Source organism: Anser cygnoides, chromosome 25 (genome assembly GCF_040182565.1).
Source record: "Anser cygnoides isolate HZ-2024a breed goose chromosome 25, Taihu_goose_T2T_genome, whole genome shotgun sequence".
NCBI classification, from domain to species: Eukaryota; Metazoa; Chordata; class Aves; order Anseriformes; family Anatidae; genus Anser; species Anser cygnoides.
Window position 1 is genome coordinate 6,671,469 of NC_089897.1, and position 27,546 is coordinate 6,699,014.

Genomic DNA, 27,546 nt, shown 5'->3' on the forward strand with positions numbered 1-27,546 from the left:
CGAGCAGCCCCGGCCCCCGCCCCGCTGCGCCTCCGCGGGCCGCCCGCAGCCCCTCGGCCTCGCCCCGGGCCGGGCCCCGCCGCTTCCGCCCCGGCGGGGGCGGGGCCGCCCCTTCCGCCTCCCGCGCGCCACGGCGGCGGCGCGCGCGGTCACGTGCTCGGGCTCGGCGCTCGGCCTGCCCGGCCGCTCGGGGCTCGGCTGCCTCAGTCTGGCGCGGGCGGCCGAGGGGCCCGGAGCTGCGGGAGCGCAGCGGGGCCGCGGGGGGCGCTCGGGCCCGGGCGGCGGCGGCGGCGCGGGGCGGGGGGAGCCCGGCCGGGCCGTGAGGGCGCGGCGGAGCCTGGCGGCGGCGGCGGAGCGGCCTGGGGGCTCCCCCCGGCGTGCGCGGGCCGAGCGGGCCGGGCCGGCGGCCGCGGCGGGGCTATGATGCGCCCGCTGCGGGGCCCCGCACCCCCGTGTGTCCCCCAGGCAGGTCCGGCCCGCGGCTGAGAACCCCCCACCGGCGGTGAGTGCGGGCCGCGGCCGGGGCCCACCCGCGGGGAGGCCCGGCGGGGGCTCGGGCTGGGGCTGGGGCTGCCTCAGCGGCCGCGCGGCGGAGGCCCGGCCCCGCTGGGAGCGGGACGCTGCGGGGCGGCGCTGCGGGGGGCGGGGGGGGCCTCGCCCCCGTGTCCCGGCCGGGCGGAGCGGGCCGCGAGCGGCCCCGGCCGCCGCCTCCGGGCCGCGGCGTCTCGGAGGGCGTCGGGCGCTGCCCCCGGGCCGCCCCGGCCTGCGGTGGCGGCCGGCGAGGAGCTCGCGCGCCCCTTGGGGCTTCCTCTCGCCGCTGCCCCAGCGGAGGTGGGAACCGGGCCCGGGGGGAGCGGCAAACAAGCGACCCCGGCCTTAGTTTTCTCAGCATCTTCCTGCTTTCGCGTCGTCTTCTGCTTTTCAGGGCTGCTTTCCCGTCTCGCGCCGGGTTTTCCTTAGCCTTTAGAAAGCTGGGTGAGGAGCTCTGCGTTCTTCCGATTGTAGGCGGGGAGGTAAAACACAGTGGGTCTGTTGGAGAGCGTTGCCCCTTGGATGCGCTCAGAATCAGCTGTTCACAGCATTGCTTTGCTTGGTGTTAGACACGGTGTGGTGCTTAGAAGAATACTTGGCCATTTTGTTTCTTGTTCCTTTGCAGCCTGCTGCCACTAAGTAGTCCTAATGCGTTCGCTTCTCCCTTCTCAGGTATGGCCTCACAGCTGCAGGTGTTTTCCCCTCCGTCAGTATCCTCGAGTGCCTTCTGCAGTGCCAAGAAACTGAAAGTGGAGCCCACTGTCTGGGATGTTTCAGGACAGAGCAGTAGTGACAAGTATTATACCCACAGCAAAAACCTCCCGGCAGCTCAAGGGCAAGCTAGCTCATCTCATCAGGTAGCCAATTTCAGCGTCCCTCCTTACGATCAGAACCTCCTTCTCCCTGCTCCTTCAGTTGAGCACATTGTGGTTACAGCAGCCGACAGCACAGGCAGCAGTGCAACAGCATCCTTCCAGAACAGCCAAACCCTAACGCATAGGAGCAACCTTTCTTTACTGGAACCATACCAAAAATGTGGATTAAAAAGGAAAAGTGAAGAGGTAGACAGCAACGGTAGTGTGCAGATAATTGAGGAACATCCACCTCTCATGCTGCAAAACAGACCTGCGGTGGGTGCTGCGGCCACAACCACCACGGTAACCACAAAGAGCAGCAGTTCCAGTGGAGAAGGGGATTATCAGCTGGTCCAGCATGAGATCCTGTGCTCTATGACAAACAGCTATGAGGTCTTGGAATTCCTGGGCCGTGGAACGTTTGGGCAAGTGGCGAAATGCTGGAAGCGTAGCACGAAGGAGATTGTAGCCATCAAAATCCTGAAGAACCATCCTTCATATGCTAGGCAGGGCCAGATAGAGGTGAGCATCCTCTCTCGTCTGAGTAGTGAGAATGCTGATGAGTATAATTTTGTTCGCTCCTATGAGTGCTTTCAACACAAGAATCATACATGCCTTGTATTTGAGATGCTAGAACAGAACTTATATGATTTCTTAAAGCAAAATAAGTTCAGCCCGTTGCCCCTGAAATACATCCGGCCAATTCTGCAGCAAGTGGCTACTGCCTTGATGAAGTTAAAGAGCCTGGGTCTGATACATGCTGACTTGAAACCAGAAAACATCATGTTGGTGGATCCTGCTCGCCAGCCCTACAGAGTGAAGGTGATAGACTTTGGTTCAGCCAGTCACGTTTCTAAAGCAGTGTGCTCCACTTACCTGCAGTCACGCTATTACAGGTAAGTCCTGACACAATGCCTGCTTTCAGAATGCTGCGCTAACAGAGGGAAGCTGATCCTGATAAGTGTGCTAAGGGTTCGCTTCTACACACGCTTAACTCTTCTGCCATTAGGTCCAGTTCCAGTTGGGGGGTGGGGGAAGGAAATGATCAGCCTATTCACCATTCTGCTTGTTTCCTGGAGATCTCTTCGGCCACTTGCATGTAAATAAGTAGAACTTCTGCTTTGCAAATGCGACATAATATACAGTCCGGTACCTACCTCTGACCCCAGATTAGTGCACTAAGTTGATTTACCCTGTCACTAGTTAGTGATGATGCATGAAGCAGCAAACTGGGGAAGCAGTATGCTAGGAGTAGTTTATTTTGGATTGTTTGCCATGGTCTTAAATTTAGCACAGTGAGCACAGTCATTTAGAAGAGACAGAAGTCAAAGGGGTGCCGATTTCTTTTTGTCCTGGTCCCACCTTCATCTGAACTCACTTCATGAGCACAACTTCCTGGATTAGCCCTCGATAAGTCACGCTTTCATGAGACTTGTAGTTCTTTTAAAATGGGGATGAGCTAGATCTCTGTTTCCCTTAGTGAAAAGTGGAAATGACTTTTGCCTTACTGCTATCTAAGAATTAAAAAATATATAAAAATTCCTATTCTGTGGGCAAACTTGTTAAAACTCAGAAATTGATTAGCTAGAGCAACGTGTGCTTTTTTCTTTCAATTATTCCTAAAGCTTGTTTTTTAGGATGTTTTTTAGTATAAAGTATCTGTAGACTTATGGCTGCAGAGAGAACTTCTGGCATCAGAGGGACATGTAAAAGTCTGCTGCGTGTGTTAGTGGTTGCTTTCAGCGTATGGCAAGTTCACTTGACGCACAAGTTAACTAGTATCTAGTCCTTCCAGCTGGGACAGGACAGCATTCAGAACACTCCACCCCATCCTGTCTCTGCACTGTTTGATGTCTTTCCCTAGTTTCAGTTTAAAGCCCTGGCTTGTTGTGAGCTTGTTCTGTTTGTTCCTTGTACTCCCTGTATCCTTGCCCCATTTGTTTTGTTTTTTACTTGCACTGAGTACCAGCTTTCTGTGCTGTTCCTTTCATGTGATACACCCTTTTTTTAGTCCATTCCTAATGATCCTCACTCAGCTGGTTGGCCCCCATTTTTTCAATTGTAAACTGTTTATTTTTTGTAACTGCAATTTTCTTTTATGCAGTATGACTCTGTTAACGTGCTTGCAGTCTAAAATGCATTATTAATTTAGTTGTTGTTGCATTGAAAGAGATTACCACTGATCAAGGGTCTGCTCTGTCTGACTTGCAACAGATGTGGGCAAAGCAGTTTGGGGAGGCATATAGTGCTTTCCAGTTTGTAATATCACACGTGAAAAACAGATTGGCTGAGGCACAAGTAGCGAGGGGTGATAAGTATCTTGAAGGGGCTGCCAGGAAGGAAGCTGCCTGCTTCATCTCTGTGTGCTGAACTGAGCTCAAAGCCACTTCCGCCTCCCTGCCAAGGGGTGACCGACAGGCAAGTACCCTAAGATTAGATGGCTTTTAAGGGTGTCTGCTCGACTGAAGTTAAGAATGCTGTGATGTGGAAATCTAATATTTAGCGTTACATAATTCGTTTAATGGTGGTGGTTACTAAAATCCATATTCTGGGAGCTTACGGAGATGGTGTGGAAACCAGGTTATTGTGGGAGATCTGTCTGGGTTGCTTTAACCATATTCATGTTAGTGTTGAGTTCAAAGTTGATTTTTTTTTTTTTAATACTGTATATAGTAAATTGATATAGGCCACTTTTTCATTTGGTTCTCTGTCAGACATTAAAGATAAACTTTACGTGTTCTGTGTTTGCTTTTTTGCTTTTAATACCTGTTGCTGGGCTTAGGTAACCTCTGTGTCCTGTAGAGAGACAAGGTCAGATACTATAAAGATGAATTTTCTGATATGTATGTACCCTGAAGGAAAGAAGCATTTCTTTATTAATTATACTCAGTGCTGCTGAACGCTAAACAGTCTTAGTTTGAATGAGACTTTGAGCTTTGAATAGGTCCATAGGAAAAAATGCAACCTCTTTGTATATTTAGGGGCCATTGCTTTAAGATGCAGCTTGTTCAATAATAGCTAAATGTGCTGCTCCTCTGCATGGGCTTGGATGATACTCTCATGAAATGGGGGAATGCTTTGCTATACTGTCTTCGATCCACTTATTCATGTGGAGAGTTTTGGCTGAACTGTTTGAATTCTTCATATTGAAGCCTTATTTTGAAGCGCGTGTGCCTGCCTTCGTTTAATTCTTAACACCTCTACTTTACATGTCTTTAAAAAAAAAAAAAAAAAAAGTGTCTGAGAAGCTTTGGGCTGCGCAGAGGCAGCACTGGAAGCCGCAGCCGTCCCTTAGCGGCTGCTTCGCTTCCCTGGGCTGCTGCCCGCCAGGGGAGGGGAGGCCAGAGGAGGGCTCCTGGAATCACGCAACGGTTCGGGTTGGAAGGTACTTCTGGAGGTCATTTTGTCCAACACCCCTGCTCCCTCCAGGTTTTGGTTGTACTTCTGGCAGTCAACAACTTTCTTTGGTGTTGATGGTGCAGCTGGCCTGTGCTTCCAGCTGGGATGTAGTATTGGGTTTGTCAGGCAAGAGTGTTAAGGCTGAGGCAGGTTCCTCCTTTCCACGAGCATTACTGGTGCTTCTGCAGTGTACCCCAGTCAAGAAGGGCAGTTTTGCTGCCGTGACATGGTTGACTTAGTGTGAGAAGTGCCTGTGAAGAATTCCTTGGCTCTGAAGCCTGGCGTGGGCTCAGAGTAGACTGACTCTGGCAGTCACTCTTCTATGCAGTGACTGGTTTCTATGGCCTGAGGTCTATCAGCAACAGTTCCTGGCCTGAAAACCAGAGTATACACTCCCTGCATCAGGTGCAGAAGGGTATGGATGCTTTTGTTCTCTCCATGGAGGATAAACAATAGAGGGAAGTGGACAGTTTGCAGAAATGAAAAATCCCTGTAAGACTTACCTTCCTGCCGTTCAGAGAGCTTTACTCAGTATACGCAAGCACAGCCATCACGTGAGTCTTGCTGACATCCCTACCTCCTGATGTTTCCCGGGGGTCAGTTCAGGAGTACCTGACGTTGTTCAGTCCCTGAGCTTCAAGTCCTATCTTCAGTTCAGGCCCCTGAGCGCTGAGGGAGCTCGCAGAATGGAGTACTATCTGTTCCTTGCTTCTGCTTTGGGCTGCGTTCCCTATTTCTGTCCCAGTCATGTTGGCCTGGGAAGCAGCAGTGAGTGCTGCCAACTTTAACTTTCTCTGCTTGCTGATGCAGCTTTTGAGCTGTGATCATGTTATTCACTGCGTTGCTGGCTGCGGTTGTATAATCTTCACGTTACTACCGTTCTGAACAGGGAGGGGGCTGACGACCTCTGCGTAAACATGGCGTGTTTTGAAATGCTTAACTAAGTCTTAGATTTTTCTGCTACTGCTGTGAATCCTCTCTTCTCCAAGAGTGCCCGAGCTTATTTGCTAACCTTGGAAGTCAGAGCAGACCTTTGCAAGCACATATGCAAAGAAAGAATGTTTGATTTCGTATTTCAAAGAGTTTAAGACGGTAAAGATCACTTTAATCTTTGACAGCCCAGCCATGAAAGTGACTTACGCCTGTTGTCTTGTTTCAACTCACATCTCATAAGGCCGCTAATTATAGCAGTGTTAAAGGAGGTGATAGAGACTCTTATTTACCAGCTCTGTCCTGGAATCAGAATGAAATCAAGTGGCCTGTGAGAAGTTCATTTAAGTTCCAGGAAACAAAATGCATAGAATTTAATTTACTATGATTTTAGTATTGAGGTTTCCAAATACGCAAGTCTACTCCAACATGTTGTTAAAGACGGACAAACCATCACATTCAGCCTTTATTGCCATTAATCTCTCTTGCCATGGGAATGGGTGGGATTTTTTCATGGGCTTGTGAAGGATTAGCATGTTCTGCATGTTCCACAAGCCACTTACGTTGCACATTGCTGGGCAGTCCAAACCAAGGAAACTTATGCATGCAGCCTTCCTTGGCCAAACTTCCAAACTTGGATGGTTTGAGTCCTATCTGAACTGGAAATTCCTGTGTAAGTAGGAGAATCGAGAATACAGGCTCTTGATAATGATGGCTAGTAGACTGATGGAGTTCTGAAAACCCTGCGTGTATGACTGCATTGTACTTGCTCTGCTTGTGAAGGCGAAAGTACTACAGAGATGGATTCCTCTTGTTAGCACCTGTTCGCCTACAGAGAGTTGGATCTGTTCTGGCATAGTTCTTTTACAATATAAAACTTTAGCTGGAGATTCAGAATCGAAATATCAGATATTGATCGTATTAGCGTAATCATGTTATATTTTCACATATGCAAAACCATTCCGAAGTCACCTAGTGCCAGGGGTAGATGAGCAAGAAGGTGGAAACAGATTACAGTCAACTAGAGCAGGTGAGTGGAAGATACCATAACAGGGAATGGAGTGAATGTCAGAAAGTCTTGGCTAAATTAACCTGTAGTAATCAGAATAAAAGATTATCATGGCTCTGTTCTTGAGGGGCTCAGACATAAGAACTTCTTTGCTTTAAAGCTGAACAACAGTGTGTAGGTGTGACCTCACTGCAGCAAATAGTTGGTTCAACTATCTATCATTTTCGATAGATCTTACGCTTTCTCAGAGGCACTGCGCTTGGGCAGCTGAGTACATTTATTTTGGAGACTGGCTAATGGTAATTGTGTACAGTCACCTAAACCAGAAGCTGTATCTCTGTTACTATAACCCAAAGGGTGATGAATTGGAGAGTCACTTCTTGCTGTGACAAACAGTTGGGAGGTACATCCAAGTTGAACAGTTGAGGAAGGTATTAGATCTCTTGACACCTGTGTGTTACGCGAACCCTGTTTCAGAATTCTGTAGGAAGATCAGAACGGGTTTCAGAACCTCAGTACCTTTTTTTTTTTTTTTAACAACAGAACATAACATACAGTCTAATACAAGAAATTGCATGCTAGCCTTAGAGTATGCTACTTAAGTCATATCCAGAAAAGTATGTGGCCTGTAGCCTAGGACTTTTCTGTCTTCTTTTGATGTTGTGTTAGTTATGCATGAAGAAGAGCAAGGTTTTAATATTTCCTGTACTTTCCAGAGTAAATTCCCATACCGACTCACATGGTTATTGCAGCACTTGGGTTTTGTGCTATATGCAAATGTATGACCAGAATTTAGCCTGACAGAACAGCATCAGTTTGTTTCAGAACAGTGTGTAGGTGCAGAGTTGTACTACAACATTTTGTGTTCTGAGTCAGTTCCAGACAAACCTCCCTGCAATTCCAAACTGAGAATTAGGAGATCCAGGAAGTGGATCCTTCCTGGAGTGTGAGTTTTTTTCCATCACCTTCTGTTGAAGGCTAGGCCAGACAGGTAAATTTTGCATTAGGTGTGGTTCAGTGCACAGAAACCTTTAACACAACCTTGCAGAGCAGTCAGAATCTCTAGCTCTGTTCTCTTTGTCCGCTGTCCATTTGTCCAACTTGAAACTCTCCAAAGAAACCCTGCCTGAAAACCAGATAATAGAAACCAAGCGTCTCTCTGAAGAGCTGCTTTCTCTGGCTCTGCAGATGCCATTCTTTTCCACGTGCAAGCAGGCAGCCTTCTGCAGCTGGTTCCCTGGGGTAATGAGGCCTTCTTCAGAGAAAAGTCTAAGCACCGTCTGCCAGAACTGTTCTTCCAAGTTCTGTTAGGGTAGGCTGTGTGCTGTCTCAGGGATGCCTCTCACCATACGTACTGTCATGTGTTATCAAACCAGTTATTGAAGGAGTAACTTCATATCGCATTTGCATAAAGGCCAGCTAGGACTTTTACACTGTTCCCAACCATGAGTTGGAGGGCATCATGGCAATAAAGCAAAATCAACCATGCTGCTAAGTGATAAAAAGATTGGCATCTGCTAGGACGCTTGAGGAAATATCTTCTACTTTAAGGTGCATCCCTTAGTTTCACATGGATTTACTTGGAGGTGGATGAGGGAAGGAGAAACATTACCCAAAGTAATTTTTAGGAAAGAACTGTATGTTTTCTGAACCAAAATTTTTACTACTTTTTTTCTTTGTTTTTATCCTTTTGTTTTCAACAGAGCTCCTGAAATCATACTGGGTTTACCGTTCTGTGAAGCTATTGACATGTGGTCACTGGGCTGTGTGATAGCTGAGCTGTTTCTAGGCTGGCCTCTGTATCCAGGAGCATCAGAGTATGATCAGGTAAGAGTGCACGATAGCTGTGAGGATGTTCAAATGAAACCACAATGATCTGTGTCCAGACCCTCTGAACCCACTGTATCCTGCTTCAGATTTCATCTAACATAAATGAGCTGTTGTCTGTCATCTTGAGTTCATTTTCTGTCTGTGGTATTCTCATTGTTGGTTTGTCATTGCACAGTAGAGCACAGTTCTGTGTGTTTTAACTTGAGTTGAATGTAGTCATCCAATATAGAGTCAATTTACAGTTAACCCCCTGGCTTCCAAACCCCAAAGCTGTTGAAATACATTCCTGTCAAAACAGAAGTGACGAGTGTGTTCTGACTTGAAACACCCTCTATAATTTCACCATGAGGGCAGTTTTTCCATGTGGAAACAAAGCAAGCCTATCATTCCTGTCCTGTTAGTACCTACAGCAGCCCTCATTTTTAATGCAAAGTGTGGGCCCCAAGCTGTCTCTGAAATACAGGGGCAAGTGACTGTAAAGGCATCTTGAACTAATTATTTCTTTCCGTGGATACTTAGCATTATTACCTGGGCTAGTCAGTTGCCTATAAAAGGACAAAATGTCTATATGACAGTCTTTTTGATGCTAATTTTTCCACTGTGGTTTTTATGGTGGTGTCTTTTGACAATGCTTGGTATAGTTTTCCTGATGTGACAAAACACAAAAGTAAGTTTTCAAACTTAGTTAAGTTTTTGTTATATCTTCCTGGCACTGTAAATTTCCAAAGGAAGCATGGTGGTACCTTAATGAGCAGAGTGAGTTAGAAAATAACTGAGGTACACCATGGTGGTTTCCTTGCACAGTGAGTTTTGTGTAATTCTGAGAACCTTATCTAGTCATGTAGGTGGGTGGGGAGGAGGTGCTTTTTCCATTGCTTAATAGACAGGATTTTGCAGTCCTTTGTGAGGCAGCATGAGGTGTGACTTCATGTAGTAGATTTTGATATCCAAATTGCCTTTGAAAGGTAAGGTTGACGTTATTCATATTTTCTGAGATTTCTGGAGCAGCAAATGAAGCTCAGGCAGAACTTTCAAGAGGGCCTCCAGGAATGAGTTCATGGGGTTTGAGATGGGATTTACAATTACTGTTTAAACATCCTTTGGCTATAAAGCAGTAGTTAGGTCTCATAAAGCCAGCAGATTGCTTAGCTGAGCTAAAGTGTAGATAAAAAAGATACTCACCTGCAGGTTCTTTAGGATCCACAGTGGCATAAGTGAAAACTGAATCAATAGGTTCATAAGGATCCCAAGCTACAATGGTGATTTTAGTGCCCGGCGATATTCAGTTGCTTTGGCACAGTGGAATAGGAGGAGTTTTGCCAATAAGAAATGAAACATGTTAAGGGAACTATATATGAAAATCTGAACAAGGCCTAGTTACCTTAACATCTGTAAATCAGATAGTTTCTATTATTGCTTTTTTTCCTTAAGCTTTTAAATAGACTCCTTCTGGGAGACGGTCATGACAAAGGAAATTTCAGTTATCTGGGCATCCTTTATTTACAGGTTATTTCTTATTACCTGTGAACACACCTGGCTGATAATTACTCCATTAGCTATTAGCTCATTATACTGAGAGTCCTCATTCTTTTTATTTTCTTTCCTAGATACGTTATATTTCACAAACTCAAGGCCTTCCAGCGGAGTATCTGCTCAGTGCGGGAACGAAAACAAGCAGGTTTTTTAACAGAGATCCAAATTTGGGATACCCACTGTGGAGGCTAAAGGTTTGTCTCTTTTTGATTACTGATTCTGTTTTGTTCATTGAGCAATCATAGAATGTCCGGAGTTGGAAGGGACCCATAAGGATCATCGAGTCTAACTCCTGGCACCACACAAGTCTATCCAAAAATTCAGACCATATGACTGAGAGCACAGTCCAAACTCTGACAGGCTTGGTGCCGTGACTGCATCCCTGGGGAGCCTGTTCCAGTGGGTGACAGCGCTCTCAGTGAAGAATCTCTTCCTGATATCCAGCCTGAACCCCCCCCCCTGTCACAGCTTGCCACCATTCCTGCGGGTCCTATCACTGGTCACTAAAGAGACTAGATTGGCATCTGCCCCTCCACTCCCCCTCGTGAGGAAGCTGTAGACCGCGATGAGGTCTCCCCTCATCCTCCTCTTTTCCAGGCTGAACAGGCCAAGTGACCTCAGCCGCTCCTCATACGTCTTCCCCTCTAGGCCCTTCGCCATCTTTGTAGTCCTCCTCTGGACACTCTCCAACAGTTTCACGTCCTTTTTGTGCTGTGGTGCCCAGAACTGCACACAGTGCTTAAGGTGAGGCCGCACCAGCGCAGAGCAGAGCGGGACAATCACTTCCCTTGACCGACTAGCAGTGCCGTGCTTGATGCACCCCAGGATACGGTTGGCCCTCCTGGCTGCCAGGCCACAGTGCTGGCTCATATTCAACTTGCTGTCAACCACAACCCCCAGATCCCTCTCTGCGGGGCTGCTCTCCAGCGTCTCGTCGCCCAGTCTGTACGTATAGCCAGGGTTGCCCCGTCCCAGGTGCAGGACACGGCACTTGCTCTTGTTAAACTTCATGCAGTTGGTGATCGCCCAGCTCTCCAATCTGTCCAGATCTCTCTGTAAGGCCTTCCCACCCTCAACAGTCAACAACTCCTCCAAGTTTGGTGTCATCAGCAAATTTACTTAAAACACCTTCTAGTCCTACATCCAAATCATTTATAAAAACATTGAAGAGCCCTAAAATGGAGCCTTGGGGGACCCCACTAGTGACCGTCCGCCAGCCAGATGTGGCCCCATTTACCGCAACCCTTTGAGCCCTGCCCGTCAGCCAATTGCTCACCCATCGTATGATGTTTTTGTTTAGCTGTATGCTGGACATTTTGTCCAGTAGGATCCTATGGGAAACTGTGTCAAAAGCTTAACTGAAATCCAAAAAGATCACATCAGCTGGTTTCCCTTGATCGACTAGATGGGTGAGGACTTGATATAAATTCACATCTAGTGTGCTGTGAAAACATTCTGAGTATATTTGAATGGAATTTCAAATCCAATCTATAGATGATTTGTGTATTTCATTCCAGAAATTGTGCAGACCTCCTAGTACTCATCTAACAATAGCAGCTGTGAATGATAGCACCAGCAAAGAGTGGGTGTTAAAGTAACTGAGATAATGGTTATTACCTATTATGGTCTGCTCAGTCTTGGTGAAGTATGTCATCTTGTTGTCATCTCCTGACAATACTGAGAAGAGTAGGGAGTACTTCATGGTGGTGGGTTTTAGTAACAGAAATGTTTGTGTACTGGCAGAGGACAGGAAAGAATCAGATGTACACTTGATTTAGCTTTAAAGCTGGGCTTCCAAAGGAAGGGAGTTTTGCCTTTCTTCTTTGCAAATGGGGGACTTGAAAATATTTATAGCCTTTTTTTTCTCTTCCTAAACCAGAAATCTTCACATTAGTGCTACCTAAGGAAGCGTTGAAGTGAACTGATCCAATTGTTAATTCAGCTTTGACAGTGGTTAACGAGTGATCTAGTTTGACAGATGAGAACCCATGGCTTCTTTGGTTTGGCACACTGACATATAATTTATATTAAAGCAGGCAAAAGATTACCTGGCTTGACTCTTTTCTTGTTGCTTTTTCTTTCTTATATCTCAATTTCTCAAATCTCAGTTTATATTAACAAATGCTTTATTTTATAGACCCCAGAAGAACACGAGTTGGAGACAGGGATAAAATCAAAAGAAGCACGGAAATATATATTCAACTGTTTGGATGATATGGCGCAGGTGTGTAGAAATACTGTAACACACAGATAACTGTCATTTTAAGCACTTAAGATTATTGGAGTCTCTAAAAAGGAGGCTCCTGGGCAGGAGCAGTTGTCTTCCATGTGCTGTTGAAAAAAATAATGTAGGTTTGCCATGGAGCCAATTTGCATCAGAAATCACTGTATTGAAGACTACAACGATATTAATTATGAAGCTGTTAGAGATTTCCTGTTCTTTCTTAGGCTTTTATCTGGTGGATGTAACAAGTGTGCTTAGCCTACATCACTAGAAGTAGTCTAGCTGCAGTCAAGTAGTAGGAAAGCTAAGCACCAGCAGATGTGTTTATAGGATTAAGCCTCTTACTGAGCTTTGGAGATCTCAGCATGCTGACAGGAACTACAGACTGTTCAATTTTTTAATTATGCTTTCAGAGGTGAAAAGGAGGAATATCTGAGTGTTTTTAATAACGAGGCCTTGCATTTTAAACATATCGGTATCGATTTTCTCTTGCTTTCGTAGCTATTATCATGGCTTGACATTTGTGCAGAGAATGTAGGATCTTGTCATTCTGATTTGCTAGCCTCTTACAGCCCTGCAAAATAGAAAGAGGGCATATTGCCAGGCGGTGGAGAATGAAACCTGGTTGCTGTCTGTTGAGCAGACCAGCTTCTTATTGAGCTGAGAATTCCGTGTGTAAGTTTGACTTCTGCTTTTAGAAGGGGCAAGGGAAAAGTTACATGATAGTGCTGTAGTACCTAAAATTAAGTTGGCTAAGAGACAGAAATGTTTAATAACTATTTCTGCTTGATATGAAGTTACTGAATTGTTAAGCAGCAGTGAATGTGATATTTGCTTGAACTACTGCAATTTTGTTTTCAAGGTGAATATGTCTACAGACTTAGAAGGGACCGACATGTTGGCAGAGAAGGCTGACCGAAGGGAGTATATTGATTTGTTGAAGAAAATGTTGACTATTGATGCAGATAAGAGAATTACTCCGCTGAAGACTTTGAACCATCCATTTGTTACAATGACACATCTACTAGATTTTCCCCACAGTAATCAGTAAGCTTCCTTAGATTTCTTGTTTTGTTTCAAGAAGACTTAGTAGAAACACAGAATAGCACACTTCTACTTTGATGCTGTTTTCTGCAGTTCCTGGCTGATCTGAAAACAGCAAAGGCATGTTCATAAGCTTCCTTTTCATGTTTTAGGACATAGTTAGAAATGTCATGTCTCAGGTATATTGTAGATAATATTTTTATGTATCTCATATTTACCTTCTGTCTTCTGTTTCAGTGTGAAATCCTGCTTTCAGAATATGGAGATCTGCAAACGAAGAGTTAATATGTATGATACAGTGAATCAGATTAAGAGCCCATTCACGACTCATGTTGCTCCTAATACAAGCACAAATCTGACAATGAGCTTTAACAACCAGCTCAATACAGTACACAATCAGGTAATAGCATCTTTTAGCTGTTTTATATTAACTGAAGAAAAGAAGTAGCCTTTTCTGCAAAATACTATGTTTAATTTGTAGTCTTGTCTTGAAGTGTAATTTTCCAAAACTCAAGCCAAGTCATTCTCTTCTTCACCTAATCATATTGGCCTGTCAATTCAGCAACATATGTAAAGTTGGTGCAATTCATGTTTTTTTTTCTTATGTTGTTTTACGCTTTTTACCTAAAACCTTTTCCTAGTGCTTGTTTCACAGTATAGTCTTGACAGTTCCTGTTTGTTTTTATAACAAGGAGGAGTAATAAATCTGTAATATTTTTGTTTTCTAGGCCAGTGTATTGGCTTCCAATTCTACTGCTGCTGCTACTCTTTCCCTGGCAAACTCGGATGTCTCCTTGCTAAACTATCAGTCTGCTCTGTATCCATCATCCGCAGCACCAGTTGCAGGAGTGGCACAACAAAGTGTTTCCTTGCAACCTGGAACCACCCAGATCTGCACACAGACTGACCCATTCCAGCAAACATTCATTGTTTGTCCCCCTGCTTTCCAAAGTAAGTTGAAAAACCCTTTGTATGGTACTGTTGTTTCAGTTAGATGAAAATGAGAAGTTGTGATTAACACTATATTGAGAAAGTACACAATACCACTCCGTGCTTGTCGCTCAAGGCTCTTGCATCAGATATAAATGCAGAATCAGGTCAGACGTGTGTAGACAATTTGGTTCTCTTCCAGGTCATGCTTGAACAGGTGACAGTATCTTGCCTGCCCAGGTTGCAGTCTTCCTCTGGTTGTTCAACCAGTTTTTCCCCCCAAACTGAACACAACAGCATTCCTCAAAAAGCAGCGGACAGAGGAGTCAGGCCTATCTGAAAATAAGAAAATGTCTTGCTGTTTTTCATGTCAAGAGTAGATATCTGGTCTTCAAGTCAGTTCACAACCATTGATGCAGTTGTGTAGTGTGCTAATAAGAAATAAACTGTCACAGATTGCAAATAAGTAAAGTTAGCACAAGCATAGCTCTGTTAATCCTGAAAATTCTCCATTCATGTTTATACCTGGATTGTGCTAATACGGAGTATTATTTATGAAATGGGAACTGCTAGTGTAAGGCTTGAATTTTGAACTTAGTCTAAAGCAACACAGAATTAGATGTCTGTTATCTTGCGCATCTGGATTGTTTGTTTCTGAAAACAAGACTGCAGACTTGAACAGAGCTGAGCATTTGAGGGCTGGTTGTCCATGATTGCCCTGTGTTGGGGCTGCAGACACATTTACTTCAGCTTGTGTTTTATTAGTAAGTTTTCGTTAAAGGGAACAGCTTTTCTTTTTCATCATCTGACTGTGTCTTCTCTTACCTGGTGGGAATTTGATTTGGGAATAATAATAATTAAAACAGCTTAGCTTAGCTGTGATTTATTCTGCCCCATAGCTGGACTTCAGGCGACTACAAAACATTCTGGGTTCCCAGTGAGGATGGAGAATGCTGTCCCAATTGTACCGCAAGCACCTGCAGCACAGCCATTGCAGATCCAGTCTGGAGTTCTCACCCAGGTAAATAACTAAATAAAGTCCAGAGATAACTGCAATTCCTACCACCATCCAGGAGAACTTGACTCACCTGGTGTTTGGGGCGAGTGCTGAGGGTTCTCAGAGCACTGAAAGGTTAAGTGGAGATCACTTCTAAGACAGTGTTTTCTTGTTTGTTTTGTTTTCCCCCTATTTTAAGTCTAAACTATTTTATATCATGTGCTTCCCTGGTTTTAGGGGATTGATTTAATAACAGGAGTAAATGTGTGCTTTCCATCTGTTAAAAACACTTTTTACACAGGTGTGCACCGCCTTACAGGTAGCGGTGTACACTTTTGCCTACACTTCAAAAATAAGGCAGCAAATTTTAGATGAAATCCATTTGAGAATTGAGATCCCAGAAAACAGAGGTGGTAGCAAAGATAACGCATGTTATAATTTCATATTTAAATCAATGAAATTATTTCTGAATTCTTCTCAATTGTGAATTGCATTGTTAGTGTGAATCGAACTGTAGCAATGACATACCTATTTCTGTTTGCAGTTTAAATGGCATGCAGTATCAAAATTCACAGGTCATTCTAAAAAGATGTTTTCACTCTAAAAAGATGTTTAAAACATTAGTAATGTGTTGCAAACTAAATATTTTTATTAAAAAAAAATATCTAATATATACCGAGTGCCCAGTCATTCCCAAGTATTATTCACTGAATAATTGTAATTGCCTTTAATTTGACCACAGTTCTATTTATTTGCATAGTTTAAGTTTTTGCTGACATTAACACATACTTTATTAATTTTACTATCCAGGAAGTATATTGTACTACTGACCTACTTGCAGAGGAGTTAATTTTAGATTGTTCAGTCCAAATAATTTTGTTTGGCATTCTGTGATTTCTGTTTTGTTTGGCAGAATTATACAGGTAACAGTATCCAGAAAGCAGAATACGCTTGAAGGAAGCCCATCTGAATCCAAACCCTATTTTTCTTGAGAGTGCAAATTGTAGACTATGAATATAGTTTTAATTAGATGTTTGAGAGACTAATATTGGTAGTTTCTTGGTAGTTTCATTACAAATAACTGTTCTTTAATGGTACAAAAAGACCTCTGGTGCCTTTCAATAAATGCCTTAGTTTTTCCAGGAGTACTGTATGTGAATTTGGAGGTACGATATTAAATACTGTGCCCTTCTAGGGGTGCAGTTTGTTATGGCTTAGTGTAGTGTATTTAACAGACAGTGTAATTTGCTCTCTGGGACCTGGTAAAATATAACAGTAGCTGAACACTATCTCATATTTACTTCTCAGTTATGTCATCAGAGAGATCCTGTTCCCAAATTCCCCATTCCCTGTGTTCCCCTCAGGGACATATAATTGCATAGTGGAACATGCCTAGAGGGTCAGAGTGTTGGTTTCACTGCATCCATTACAACTCTGGAATCTACTCAAACACCATAAAATGCCAGTGAGGTGAAACCTTTTCTGGCCCTATTGCTGAACCCACTTATCCTGCCTCAGTACGTTTGTTTCACTTACTGCCTGATCTACATTTCAGGGAAGCTGTACACCACTAATGGTAGCAACTCTTCATCCTCAAGTAGCCACCATCACGCCGCAGTATGCGGTTCCCTTTACTCTGAACTGCGCAGCCGGCCGGCCAGCGCTAGTAGAACAGACGGCTGCAGTACTGGTAATTGCCTCCCTTGATTGTGTTCACTAACTGAGTTTTTGTTTTAACTTAGACTTGCAGAGGGCATGGAAGCATGTGCCATCTTGTGGCTGTGTTCTCGCTACATCTTAATGTCTTGTTGTTTTCCTCCCCAACATTGCTGAAGCACTGTCTGACTCTGATGTTTAGTGTGGCTCTGTAAAGAATCCAGATCCATTGACTATTACTCTTTACTAGCCTAGTAGTATAAAGCTCTTCTAAGCTAGGCTGTAGAAGAGTTATAATTATTCTCGTTCTTTGCTTACTATCCTATCTTTGCCTTTTGATTTTTGAATACAAAGGAATCAGCCTTTAGCTTGACTCTGCTACAGGTACCTGGATGGCCAGAATTTGAACTACTTGGCAAGTTAGCTACCTACTTTTGTTTTCAACACTTGAAAAGCTGCTTTTCATGTAGAAATGTTTCAGGTCATTAAGCACAGGCTAAAACCTCTAATGATAGCAAATTCTCTAGTGTATTGCTTTAGCAGTTGATTTCTCTTAACCTTTGTTCAACACTGACAGGTTTCTGGCCTTTTGTTATTTGTAGCCAATCACAGGTAGCTTGCTTCATCCAGAAAAAGATACTGTTCTTCACAGATACTTTCAGTTCATATGTATTTCTTGTTTGAAATTAAAGGTGAGCGTTAGTATTTAAAATGCCAATAAGCTAGCTTGTAGGGTATTTGGAACAATTGGAAAAAAATGATGGGGGAAGGAAGTAAATATACCTTTAGAAAGTACATGTTTTCAAAATTGTCCTCTTTGTATTAATTTGGCACCTGCATCAGAACAACTTTGCAAGTGCTGCAGAGAAGTCATCGTAAAACTCCAGAATCAGATCAGTGAAGCTTATGAAAACATTGCAGTACACTTAAGTGCTGGTATCTTCACGTGTCTTTCAAAGCACATTCCATTTCTTCTGTGAACCATGTTGTTTCTTGTGGCTTTAGTGGTAGTTTGAGTGTCATTTTCTTCCAAGATGGAGACCTCTCCTGAAGTGGAATTTGCTCGAGCCATACCTGTACTGAAATTAAAATCCACTCATTTAAGTTCTTCTGAACCAAGTTAACTGCTCCCTATTTCTGAGGATGGGAAGGCAGGAGAGTGGGCTTCTCCTGGGTCACAGCTCTGAGCTAAGATAGCTCCAGGGATGTATCTCCTTTCCTCCTCTTGAGTTTTGATTGCTGAAAGGCTGCAATCTAGGCTCTGAAAACGGCAAGGGGTGACTGTAGCAGAGCTTGGGACACAAGTGAGACATTAGTGTTGTTTTCAAAAGTGTACTTGGACTTTTGATTCAACAGGCAAATTAGATCTGTTCTCCTGTGCATGTACAGCGGACTTGACATTCAGCTCCCCTGTACAGCAGTGGGAGATCAGAGCCAGTTGTCTCCAAACTATGAGCCTGGATTCTGAGTTTCTCTGGAGAACTTACTATTTCTGTTTGGATTCTGGGAGCCTTTGGCGTGAATTTGCTCACCTTTAGTGCTTCCGACACTTCTCCCCTGCTGCTTCCCCTGAGTTTGCATTAGCCATTTGCTAAGCTTTGCATATTTTTGTCCTTCCTCTGTCAAAACAGTTCGTCGCTTGGAAGGCCCGATTTCTGCCTCTCGTTGGGAATTTAAATATCTTGCTGTATTAAACTCTCTGCTTTGTCTTGTGCAGGTGTTGGCTTTTGGAAAGACGCATGGTGTGACTTTTAACACGTTTCTCTTTATTTTTTCAATATTATTGTTATTATTATTCCGCTTATGTTGGCAGAGGTTTTAGCAGTTCTCTGCTTTGAAGGCTTCTTGTTTGGAACCAGTATTTGTAATACGTGGATCTGTTACTTGCAGAAATATTTTGTTTAAAACAGTGGGTTTTTATATTTTTGCAGTTCAATCTGCAATAAAGAGGCATGTATTTTCAAAATCATGGGAATATTGTACTGCAGAATTTAGTGTTTTTTTCCAAAAAAATCTGTCTTTTGTCAGTTTGAACAGGAATGTTAATAATTCTAACAAATTGAAAATATCTTCATGTATCTCCCATGTAAGTAAATGTTTCCCTCGCTGTGGTTTTTCTATACTACTCTAGTTGAGGTGGGGTACATTTGCATGATAATAACGTTATCACAGCTATCTCAGTGTGAGACCTGTAATCCAGAAAAACAGAAAGGACCAAATTGGCTTCACATTTTGGAATTCTCCAGCAGAGCAGGATGCATAAGCTTATATGCAAAACAGTCCTGAACACTTTCGCTGCATCCAGCAGCAGCATATCTGTCTGCATTCTGCAGTACGACTTTTTCCCAGGTGACATCTGGGATACAAAAGGTTAGCAAGGTGTCAGGAGAAGCTTGTTTCTCTGTTTTTAGTGTTGTCTTGCTGTTCTGAGACCTTTGGAGAAAGTGCAATGATGTGCCTTTATCTCTGCAAGTTAACAATCTACATGAGTGCATTTATTGCTTGGAACAAGTCTCTCTCTGTCTGTAGGAACTGAGATATAGTAAACCTGTGTATCTGTTTGTTGTTTTGCAGCAGGCCTGGCCTGGGGGAACCCAGCAGATACTGCTTCCTTCCACTTGGCAGCAGCTCCCAGGGGTTGCTTTGCACAACTCTGTTCAGCCAGCAGCTGTGATTCCAGAGACGATTGGTGGCGGCCAGCAATTAGCTGACTGGAGGTAGGGATTACACAGGGTCCAATTCTATGCCCAATGAAAATACGTGCCATTGCGGTACTAACTGCACTGCACAGAATTTCACCCTCCCCTTCAATTTCATGCAGGAGCTCAGTGCAGCTGTGCCTACGCTGCAGTGCCTGCGGTGCTGCCATGGGATTTGGGTCTTTTTTTTTTTCTTTGCCTCAGGAATGCGCATTCGCATGGAAATCAGTATAGCACTCTCATGCAACAGCCATCACTACTGACCAACCATGTGACGTTAGCTACAGCACAGCCTCTGAATGTTGGGGTTGCTCACGTTGTTAGGCAGCAGCAAAACAGCAATGTTCCAGCAAAGAAGAACAAGCAGCCAGCGCCAAGTGCAGCCAAGTAAGGCTTCATCTCCTACCCCTAGAGATACTGTGGGTGTGTTGTGGAGGTCGCTTTTATGGTGTGGAAAAACTGTTCTTATGATTACAGAGTTATTGTCTATGTAATGTTTGTGCTACAATTGCTTTTAAATATGTCTTAGATAAGGCCTTTGTACTATAGACACTGATTTAAGTGATCTTACTTCCAATTGTAAGGATGATGGTTGACCAAGTGCTTTACTGTACTGGTCAAAGGGGGCTTTTATGCATTCAGGATGTGTCGGTGTCATGACAATACAACTGACAAGAGGTGGCAGGTTTCTGACAGTGCTCAGCCGGATCGGTCCTGCTCAGAGCATTACTAAATGCATTTGTCCCTTCTGGGACACGTTCCGTGGCATTTTGCTATATGACTGTATGCACTGAGGTTCTCTGGGTATTTCAAGACGTTTCTTTTTGTACATGTGCTCCAGCCTGCCGAAGCCTAGCTGTTTTAATGCTGGTGCTGATTTGTCCTGGCCTGCTGACACAGATGAATACTGCTTTGGTTTTCCTTTAGGCCCAGCACGACTCTAGAGACTGTGCCGACTCAAGTTTACTCGCTCATTGGGAGCAGTCCTCTGCGTTCCACCTCCTCCTCCTCCAACGTGCTCGTCCCAGTGCAGGAGCAGCACCAGCCCATTGTGATCCCAGACACTCCAAGCCCACCTGTCAGCGTCATCACCATTCGTAGTGACACTGATGAGGAAGAAGACAGCAAATACAAACCTGCCAGGTAGGAAGTTTGTTTGGCAGTCCAGTACTCAGGCGAAATCAAATGAGCCCAAGTATTGGGGAGAGTGGGGAATGCTACACACAAAGCCATGTCTAGCCTAAAAGCCACTGCACTGACTGAAAAAGCTGCATCATGTCCACTGTATTGTTTGTCTCTTAAATTAACCAGAATCACACTTGACTAGGAGGAGGGTATGAGATCTGCGAGGGAGATGTCTTGTGGGAAAAACTAGAATGTTTCTTGTTGTTTTTTCCCCCCCCTGCAGTTTGGGCATGAAGCAGAGATCCAATGTCATCAGCTACGTTACTGTTAATGACTCCCCTGATTCCGACTCCTCCTTGAACAGCCCCTATGCCACAGACCCACTTTCTTCTCTCAGGAGTACAGGCGGTGCCCTGGAGCTGCCAAGCAGAGGAGCATCTGACAGCTCCAACTCCCGTACTATCATTGTACCACCATTGAAAACACAGCTCAATGACTGCATTGTAGCTACCCAGTCTTCAGGTAGGTATGTGCTCATAGGTTGCTGTGCTCAGTAGTTTTTGACAAGACTCAGACGCTGTCTCATCCCTGGCAGCTTTGTCCTCACAATTTTGAATTGTCTGCATTAGGTCTTCAGCAGCTTGAAGTTTCATAGCAGATGTTTTGAGAATGCAAGCTTCAGTCTGTTTTTAGTTTGATATGTTTACCTTTCTTCTATATTTGGCTACACATAGAAAGATCTGTAAAAGTTCCCAATGATTTCTTGTACCATCAAATTTTAAATTAAAATTGAAGAGATGGCTCTGTTACGGAAGTAGGTCCTATGTGTTCTTCATTTACCTAAGCTGGTTATCACTGTGTGTGGAGTGTGAGGGGGAAGAAGGGATTAAGCTGTTGAAATCTTTCAGGCATCCTGAGCGGCACCAGTAAGACCAAGCCAGTGGCCTCTGTGAGCGGGCAGTCATCAGGATGCTGTATAACACCTACTGGGTATCGATCACATCGTGTGGTAACAAATGGTGTGCAGCCTCTCAATCTCAGCCAGGTAATCACCGTGTGACTTTTGCTGGCCTTTGAACATGATGCAGTCAGTTGCTTTAGAAACACTATACAATATGGCAGAGTGACTCCTCTGCAAGAGGATTCACAGTTGCTACCTCATTAATTCTTTGAAGATGATTCTGTTCTGTAGCTGTGCAGGGTAGGGTAAACTTTGTGGGAAGTATAGGTGAAGTTTCTTGGGCCAAAGAATTTGCTGCTGTACCAGAGCACAGGAGAAGGAAACACAGTTGTGCCTGTATTCTTTGTTTATACTCCCAGTCATGTCTGTCTGTCAGTGAGTGAATCTTTCTGCTCAGGTGGGAGAGGGACACCAAGATCCAGCTGCTGAATTTGAGTAGTGTTTAAAGTACTAAACAGTATGAGAAGAGGGGATTCTTCTGTTCTTTACCTTTTTCTAGATCTCACAGAGCCCTGACCAGGAGTTTAAGCTTGAACTTTGTCTCTCAAACTAACAATGAGCACTTGACTTCCCTTGAAACCTTAGAGCCTGGTTTTACTTCAATTTGTGTTACTACTTTTGATGTTTGAGTCAAGCTGCTGTAGCCTTTTGGAAGAGAGGAAGCGATACATCTCCAGCCCATTTCTGGCATGGGGACAAGACAGGCTTTGTTGTTGTAAAATGGGGCAGTCCTGCTGCCTCTCTCACTGAGGTGCAGAACGGCACCTTGAGGAAGAGTTAACAGGCTGGGTCAGTCCTAGAGCCTGCCTGCATTTGTACAGCCAAGTACCGTGGTACCCCAGGTGTGGCAGTTTGGTCTCATTGTGGAAGAAAAGTAACCTTGGTTTTAGTGGAACTGCAGTAACCCTTGTCAAATTATCAAAAGGGTATCACAGGTGGGAATGGAGTTTCTGACAGGAGTCAGTCCTGCAGCTAGAACCCAGGTGTTGATTGGGAGGCTCTGGCTGAACCCTTTCTTGTTCCCTGAGGATACCCGCTAACTTTGTTTACTTTTTTTCCCTGCAGAACCAGCAAACAACAGTGCTGGCTTCACAGGAGAGAAGTGGAAATGCAGGCCCACGTAGGCAACAAGCTTATGTGGCACCCCTCACATCAACTATTTCTCAGGCTCCCTACACGTTTCAGCACAGCAGCCCTGTGCATCCCCACCTGGCAGCAGCAACTGCAAATGCACACCTGTCCAGCCAGCCTCATATGTACACTTACGCTCCAACCACTGCTGCACCACTGGGCTCCACCACCTCCATCGCCCATTTGTTCTCCCCTCAGGGCTCTTCACGGCACACCCAATACGCTGCCCACCCTAGCACACTTGTCCACCAGGTCCCTGTGAGTGTTGGTCCAAGTCTGCTGACTTCTGCAAATGTTCCACCTGCCCAGTACCAACACCAGTTTGCTCCCCAGTCCTATATTGGTGCTTCCAGAGGATCTGCTATTTACACTGGATATCCGCTGAGCCCTACAAAGATCAACCAGTACTCATACTTGTAGTTCCTAGTAGAACACTGTCCTGCAATAGGCCTGAGAGATTGGAGAAGGATTTCAGGTGAACCTTTACCTGGTAATGACTGCCTGGCTTTTGTTTCTCCCTTCTCTGCTGGTATGTTGTTCAAAAATGTCTCTGGTGAGTTCAGTCACTAACTGAGCAGCATGCTTTGTTACCAGTACGAGGGTCACTAATTAAGTTTTTAAAGTTTTACTTACTTTTTATAGATGCTTTTAAAAAGTTCATGGTCACATTTATTTAAAATTGTTCTGTTATGCTAATGAGAAGGGGAAGGAAAATCAGTGTCTTGGAAGACAGATGTGATGATTTTTTTTTAACTTGTATAATTTAAACAAAAAGACTAGCAGATTATTTTTTCAGCAGCTTGCACAAATCCATATTGCCACTAAAAATGTAATGCACATTTATCTCATTGTGTTGCTATGACAGTTTTAAAATCAAGTTTAGTGTTTTAATTTTTGTTTTCTATTTTAATTTGTCTCTAACAAATTGCTGGCTCTGTAAAAGCCATTACATCTCCATATATGTTACTGTCAAAGTTTTGTGTTTACTTCTCTGTTTTTTTTTTTAAATTTTTTAAGGACTGGTAGAGACAGCTGCCTTGTACTAGCAACATTATATATTCAGGAATCAACATAAACCCTGAAATCTGTTTTGTTTTCTTGAAAATTCTGCATTTCCACAGCATAGTCAAATTTTTGTTGCATTCATTGAAGAACTCTTAAGTTTTTTTTGAACTTTATTCAAGATCTCACTGTGTAACGGAGCTCAAGATCTTTGCCAGGATGCTGTAGTCTTCAGTTGAGAATGAATAGTGCCACATTGCTCTAAAATTTGGTTTCTGCAGCATATTAGATGCTGGCCCTAAAACGGAGCTGGATTCCTTCACAGAAGCACAGGACTTTTTTGTTCTGTTTTTCTTAATATTTTTCTTCACATGATTCATTTAGGAGGGAGTTGAATAATTTAAAATACAATGAAACATCACTGTATTGATGTGTACAGCTTTTTATACTCCTGTGAGCGTATCCTCCCGGATATGTCAACAGCTACTTTAAAGCGCTCTTAATAAGACTTGTATACAGTACATGCATGTAGGAATTGAGAAAAAAAAAAGAGAAAAAAGAAAAAAAGAAAAAAAATCCAGATTTTAAAGTTTATTACTGAATTTAAAACTATTTTAGAAGTTTTGTATTGGTGGTGTTTTAATATTTTACATAAAATGAAATATGTACATATTGATTAGAAAAATATAACGAGCAAAACTTCCTGCTAACCCCAAACGTTCTGTCTTTGTAATCAAAATGTGTAGTGATTATACTTGAACTCTGTACTTAGTGTTTGTCTAATTCTTAAACGTTCCTGGGGATGGAGTTGATGTATCCTTTGTATTTAAACCAAAATGAATTGATTCATGTTGGAATGTATGTGATATAATGCAATGGTTAGAGCTCATCACTGTAGCACTGAGAGAGGAGTAGAGCTTCATGAGAGAAAAGGATACCTTCTGATTTGTTTTGCACAGGTATGTGTGATGAAGAGTTGTTTGGTGTGTCCCCTTATTGTAGTGCCTTAAATGATGATGTAGTGTGAATAGAGTTTACAGTGAGCTTGCCTTATGAGGGACCAGCAAGCCCCCGTCGAATTGAAGCAATTCACTAAGCTTATCACAGCAAGAACAGCAGTATGTTGCATAGGTGCATTGTTCTCGGTTTTAATGCTATCATAAAAAGCTACATTTTTGTTTGGAGTGAAGCGATGTTCCCTTAAAGCTTTTCCTTGAAATGGCACATGTACTGTTAGATGTCTGTCAGTGCATTTCGAATAGGGTAGTGCTGGGAATGCATTGGAATGTTTAGTCTAATATTGCAGAAGTGATTAAATATGTGCAATCACTTTTTATTAGGTTAGTATGGCGTTACCTTCCCCCACGTTAATAGCAGACATTTCTTGTAAAATATTGCTAGCTTGGTGACAGAATATTTATACCAAAGAGAGCCTGCTGTAAAGCACATAATACCATTAAAGTTTTGTAAAGCTACTGCTAATGTGGAATTGTTGGGAAGGTTTGTCAGCTGTATGCCTAGTTAGTGTGCAGAGGAAATACTCAGTTTTCATAATCAGTGGAGTTTTTAAACTACACTTTGTTTTCTTGGGTCCCTTGTACTAGGAATTATTTCTCATCTTCAGTATATAGACTTAAGTATCTTGTCCAAATGGATGATAAACTCGCTTGAGCGGTAGTATTACTGCAGCAATAAGAGGTTTTGGTAACCTTGAATCCCAGTTCATGTTCTGTCCCAGTGGAAAACAGGCCAGTTCTCTGAGCAGTATGTGAAAAGGGCAAAATTAATTTCTGAAATTCTGTATTTTTACTGATAGAAGAAAGTCTGGACTGACCTGAAATTGATGAACTGTTAAAGGTTTGGTATCCCCTTCAATAGAGGGATCAAGGACTTCTGAACTGGACAGTAGCATTAGTGACATTGTTGTTCAGTGTATTTCTAGTCAGAGCACTTCTGTAAAAGTGAGGATAACCAACTGATCTTGCTATTTTACATCATTGGTGTAAACAATGCTCTTTGTTGCTGTAAGCACTTTCTTTTTTTCCATATTACATTGCTTGTTTTCAGTACTTACCGTGAGATACCTCTTGGGTTACAGAGTTGTGCCTTTCCATCAAAAGGCAAAACAAGTTCCAATTCCTGTGTTTCAGGAAAACTTCATGGCCTGTTTCACAACTAGTAAAGTGTTTTGTATGCACTTGTAACAGGAAAAAAGACCACTAGCAAAATGTGCTAAAAATTTGAAGAACCTTCCTGCTCCTCTGCCCCCACTTCCCACCAAAAAATGCAGTTTAAAATGATCATTAAACTCAGTCAAATGTATTCACAAAGCACGGTGTCATCCCCTGCACTGTCCAAGTTTCCAAAAGTATTGGAACAAAGAGGACAAGATGGAAACAACATGGGGAAATTTGAGTCATTCTCTATTTACAACACGTTGTTGATATCCCTGAAATTCCTCTGTGAAACACAGCATAAACCAGCCAAACAAAAAAAGGCCACCCCAGCAGGACCAGGTTTTCACCTTGGCGCACTGGCTTCACAAGTGTGGCAGATCTCAGTGTTGCCCAATGTAAGTATATTGTAGTTGGCTCTAAGGAGATGTATCCCTTCTTCCCATGCATATACAGCTTTCAAATTAGTTTAAATAATCGACTGTCCTCATTTTCAGAGCTGCTACGCATTTTGTAAAGAAATACGCTCTCTCTGGGTGGAAGTTGGAGTACTCCTTAATTACTATTTTTCTGAAATAGTTTGGGATTCACCTTTTGAATATTTGGTAACCACAGTCCCATCTAGATTCATTCATGTGATCCATGAACTGTCGTTAAATCAGAGTTGTTCCTGACCTGTATTCACAGCTGTGATAGCCACTGCAATGTCTGAAGCTTTCCTGCTTAGCACCTAGTTGATGGGATGCAGTAATTATCCTCTGACTCAGCAATTTCTTTTAGTACACGAAACTAAATTGCTTCTAAATGACAGGATTGGCACAGCCCTGCTTTCTTTTTATTTTATTTAAACTTCTGAATGGTGCCGCATGTCCACATGGTTGTTTGTTGCTAAACTTTATATAATGTGTGATTTCAGATTCAGCTTGAAATATATCTATCTCACTACATGTAGCAGTACATTATATGTAATGTTAGTATTTCTGCTTGAATCCTTGATATTGCAATGGAATTCCTACTTTATTAAATGTATTTGATATGCTAGTTACTGTGTAAAATTTAACTTTCTTTTATGGTTGTGCTCTTCCTTTTTACAGGCCGCTAGATACAGGTAGTTTCTGAATTACTGATCTATGTTTGTATTGCTGATGTACTTAGGGGGTATGTAAAAATCATTTTAACAGAAGAAATAGATATTTAAAAATTTAATACTAACTATATGGGAAAAGGGTCCATTGTGAAAACATAGTTTATCTTTGGATTCAATGTTTGTCTTTGGTTTTACAAAGTAGCTTGTATTTTAAGTATTTTCTACATAATATGGTAAAAATGTAGAACAATTGCAATGCATCAATAAAAAGGGTTAATTTTCTGTACTCTATTCATTTGGTCACTTTAATAGAAAAGTGGATAGCTGGAAAACGTTTCTGCCTTATCTGGGCTGAAATAGGAGCGCTGCTTCACACCCGCTCGCTGCTCACCAGGGTAGGACGGCCCCAGCGGGGGGAGCAGGCGCCGTG

At 43.2% G+C, this 27,546-nt stretch overlaps 1 protein-coding gene across 3 annotated transcripts; it reads left to right on the plus strand.

Moving 5' to 3' along the window:
* The first annotated feature begins 328 nt into the window (after nt 1-328).
* HIPK1 (homeodomain interacting protein kinase 1) lies at nt 329-27,407 on the plus strand. 3 transcript variants are annotated; one of them, XM_066983223.1, is made up of 16 exons: nt 330-502; nt 1,204-2,281; nt 8,427-8,550; nt 10,161-10,280; nt 12,224-12,310; nt 13,173-13,357; nt 13,592-13,754; nt 14,083-14,305; nt 15,184-15,305; nt 16,837-16,971; nt 19,515-19,654; nt 19,841-20,023; nt 20,564-20,779; nt 21,045-21,283; nt 21,670-21,806; nt 22,788-27,407. In XM_066983223.1, exons 2-16 carry the CDS (start codon nt 1,206-1,208, stop codon nt 23,271-23,273), a joined length of 3,636 nt encoding a protein of 1,211 aa, XP_066839324.1. In that variant the 5' UTR covers nt 330-502; nt 1,204-1,205; the 3' UTR covers nt 23,274-27,407. The 3 variants fall into 3 exon arrangements, with proteins under 3 accessions (XP_066839325.1, XP_066839324.1, XP_066839323.1); XM_066983222.1 differs by having other exon boundaries at nt 332-502; nt 19,512-19,654; XM_066983224.1 differs by lacking the exon at nt 16,837-16,971 and having other exon boundaries at nt 329-502; nt 19,512-19,654.
* The last annotated feature ends 139 nt before the right edge of the window (nt 27,408-27,546 follow it).

Excerpts from the sequence above, each read along its gene's own strand:
- HIPK1 (XM_066983222.1), top strand. The coding sequence starts at position 1,206 with ATGGCCTCACAGCTGCAGGTGTTTTCCCCTCCGTCAGTATCCTCGAGT. Across the intron at positions 13,358-13,591 it reads GATTTTCCCCACAGTAATCA|TGTGAAATCCTGCTTTCAGA; the intron begins GTAAGCTTCCTT and ends CTTCTGTTTCAG. Across the intron at positions 20,780-21,044 it reads AGCAAATACAAACCTGCCAG|TTTGGGCATGAAGCAGAGAT; the intron begins GTAGGAAGTTTG and ends CCCCCCCTGCAG.